This window comes from Fukomys damarensis, unplaced genomic scaffold (genome assembly GCF_012274545.1).
Source record: "Fukomys damarensis isolate Sample0158 unplaced genomic scaffold, DMR_v1.0_HiC HiC_scaffold_39, whole genome shotgun sequence".
Lineage (NCBI taxonomy): Eukaryota > Metazoa > Chordata > Mammalia > Rodentia > Bathyergidae > Fukomys > Fukomys damarensis.
This window is the reverse complement of record NW_022900951.1, coordinates 14,985,510-14,988,597: the sequence shown is the minus strand read 5'-3', so window position 1 is coordinate 14,988,597 and position 3,088 is coordinate 14,985,510. Positions and strand designations below refer to the sequence as shown.

General features: G+C 48.0%; 1 protein-coding gene across 3 annotated transcripts in view; it reads left to right on the top strand.

Moving 5' to 3' along the window:
• The first annotated feature begins 10 nt into the window (after positions 1-10).
• The window catches only part of Phka2 (phosphorylase kinase regulatory subunit alpha 2), a 69,665-nt gene continuing 66,587 nt past the window's right edge, over positions 11-3,088 (top strand). For all 3 annotated transcript variants that reach the window (XM_010643657.2, XM_010643656.2, XM_033760207.1), the window contains exon 1: positions 11-652. In XM_010643657.2, coding sequence (XP_010641959.1) covers positions 575-652 — 78 coding nt within the window. In that variant the 5' untranslated portion in view covers positions 11-574. The remainder of the gene's footprint in view (positions 653-3,088) is intronic.

Sequence of the window (3,088 nt, the reverse complement as noted above, 5' to 3'; positions counted from 1 at the left end):
GGGCCGGGGGCCGGGGGCTCGAGGCCACCCAGGTGACCGCGGTCGGAGGGCCTGTTTTTCCGGCCTCGTGTGGGGTAGAAAAGTCATCTAGAGAAGGAGGCAACTTGCTTCCCGCCCAGAGCTAGGTTAGCTGCTTGCTACTTCCGTGGGCCGTTCCCTTTCCCTTCCCCCTCAGGCCGTAATTCGGAGGGTTCCGAGACTTCCGCAGCGACCAGATCCTGGGAGCTCTCTTCTCTCGCCTGAAGACAAATATACATATCTCGGCCGAGGGGTCTTATCCTCAGAGGGCCGTATACCCTGTTCTCGGCTTCGGCTAGGACTCGCGACCACCGAGAGCACTGCAGGCCTGCTCAAGGCGGAGCCGCCTTAGAGCCAGCCCTCGCCTCCGCCCCCGCACCGCCCAGCCGGGCGAAAGTCTGGTTGGCTTGTTTTCCAGTCATACTTGCCTCTGTCATTTTGAAAAGTCCCTATATCTCCTCCCTCCTGCCCGGCCCCATCCCGGAGAACTGACTGAAACTGGGGGCCAGATTTGGCGGCTGCAGCTCAGGGCGCCACAGCGGATAAGCGCGGGGAGATGCGCAGCAGGAGCAATTCCGGGGTCCGCCTGGACGGGTACGCGAGACTGGTGCAACAAACCATCCTTTGCTACCAGGTAAGAAGGACCCACCCCTAAGGAACCCGCTGCAGTGCTCTCTCCCGTCACTCATTCTCTTTCCCAGATCCTTGTCCCCTCTTGTGACCTGAGAGCTTGCGGTTAAGAGGATTCCTGTTTGAGTGGAGACCTTTGCTGGTCAGTGATTACCTCCCCATTACCACCGAGTTCTTACGAATCAGGGGACCCTGCCTCTGTTGCTGCTACTCTTTACAGAATTCTTTGACCATTGTTTAGGACAAAATGAGCCCCCTCGGTGTCTTAGGTACAAAATGCCTCTTTTGTGTTGACTCTGCTGCTTTGGATGAGAGAGCAGGTGTAAGACTGAACAGAGCACACTGAATGAGGGCGGTAAACTGGACTGGAGACAGTAGACAGATGTAAAGAAGCTCTTGAGGTCTGTATCTGACTCTGTTGTTCCTCCCAAGAGTTACCTTGTTAAAGACCCACCTGGGAGGGCCCCAGGGCCTGCTCTGATTGCTGTTTTACAGATTAGAAAACGCAAGGTTACCAATGTAGGCAGAGTCAGACACAAAGTTGGTCTTCCGCTCCCATTGTTCAAAGGGTCTTGTGAAGCTGCCCATGTGGTGTGAAATATGAACATACTTGTGCTTTGTTCTGCTAAAGGTATGTGTGAGTCCCTAATGTAAGACCACTGAACTATTTTTATTCCTAGTGAAGACAGCAGTTATATTGCTTGCCCTCAATCAACAGCAACTATTTTTAGGGGCCTCAGAATCAAAGAAGGAAATGGCATTCAGTGGTTAGACAGGCTTGGCCTGCAAGTTAGAAAACCATGGTTACTCCCAAGCTACTGACCATTATTCCTTCTTTCTTTGTTTGTTTGTTTTTTGAGACAGGGTCTCACTATGTAGTTGAGACTGACCTGGAACTCACTGTATAGCCCAGGCTGGTCTCAATCTCACAGTGATCCTCTTGCCTCCTGGGATTATAGGCCTGCGCCACCACACCCTGCTCCTTCTTAGTTTATTTCTCAGATTTGCTATCTGTTGTGGCTTGTATCTAGATATCCTCTCAAAGCTTCATGCAGTCAGGTGGAGTTTTTCAGAAGTGACTGGATCTAGAGTATGTGATGCTGAGATTAAAGGTGTATGATGACTTACTTAGTCCATTGATTGATTTGGCATAGTTCTGGGTAGGATTAAGTGTGCCCCACCCAAAGTGTGAGTGCTACCCACCCTAACCTGGATACAGTATAAAGTACAGAAAGAGGGCTGGTGCCTGATTGGCACTCATTGCTTGCTGCTTCCTGCCTCTTGCCTGCCATGAATGGTTTCTCCTCTGTGATGCCCCTCTGCCATGCCATCCTGCTTTGGAGCCAGCTAATGATGGACTGAAACCTCTACAAACTCTGAGCTAAATAAACCTTTCCTCCTTTAACTTTGGGTGTGGGGTATGTCATCTCAGCAATGAGAAAAAGTAACTAAGTCCCCCATTCAGGAAATATTTATTGTGTATCTGTTATATGCAAGGCACTGTACAGAGTTCTGAGCTTACCAAAAAAGAATAAATTAATGTAGTGCAGCGACCTTTTTGTTTAAGGTATAGATCCAGAGTCCTTTATCTGAAATTCTTTGAGCCAGATGTGGTTGACAAGTCAGAAATATTTGATTTTAGAAAGGTAATATGCATATATGGTCCCTCCCCTGTTTCTCTCTGGCACTGCTCACCTGCTCTGCTTCCCAGCCGAGCAAGTACTGAATCTCCTGAAACTGTGAGCTAAAATGTATAATAACTGCAGCAGAGTCTGGGTAGCACCCTTTAATCACATATGTAACGTTGTTATTTCCACGTCACATCAGACTGTGCATATCTACACTAAGATAAGCAGTGACCAAAACGAATTTCGCCTTAGTTCAGGTCATCTTATACCATCAAATCAGCTTGCTGCAAGCTTATGAGAACACTTTAAATTTCTGGAGTTTCTTAACTTTGGATTGCACATGAACGATTATGATCTTCATTTAGAGAGCTCTGTGGAGGGACCCCTAACTGAGTTTGGTGGGTATATTAGTCAGCTTTCTCATAATGGGACAAAATAACTGACACCCCCAACTTAAAGGAGAAGAGGTTTAATTTAGCTCAGTTTCAGGAGATTGAGTATGTGGTGGGCAGGCTCCGAGGTAGAAACGTGATGGAAGGGTATGGTGGAGCGAAGCTCTTAGTTCATGGTGGCTGGGAAGCAAAGCAGAAAAACAGTGCCAAAGAGGAATGGGCAAGGGACCATATATAATACCCAAGGCCACTCCTCAATGACCCTTCAGACATACCCAGGACCATGTTCTACTAATCTGCTACCCAACGGCGGTGAACCTATGGCACATGTATTGCAGCTGGCTGTTTGTTGCCATTGAAAGTTCAAAAAGGCTATCACCATGCTAGGTATTTCTTTCTTTCTTTTTTTTTTTTTTTTTT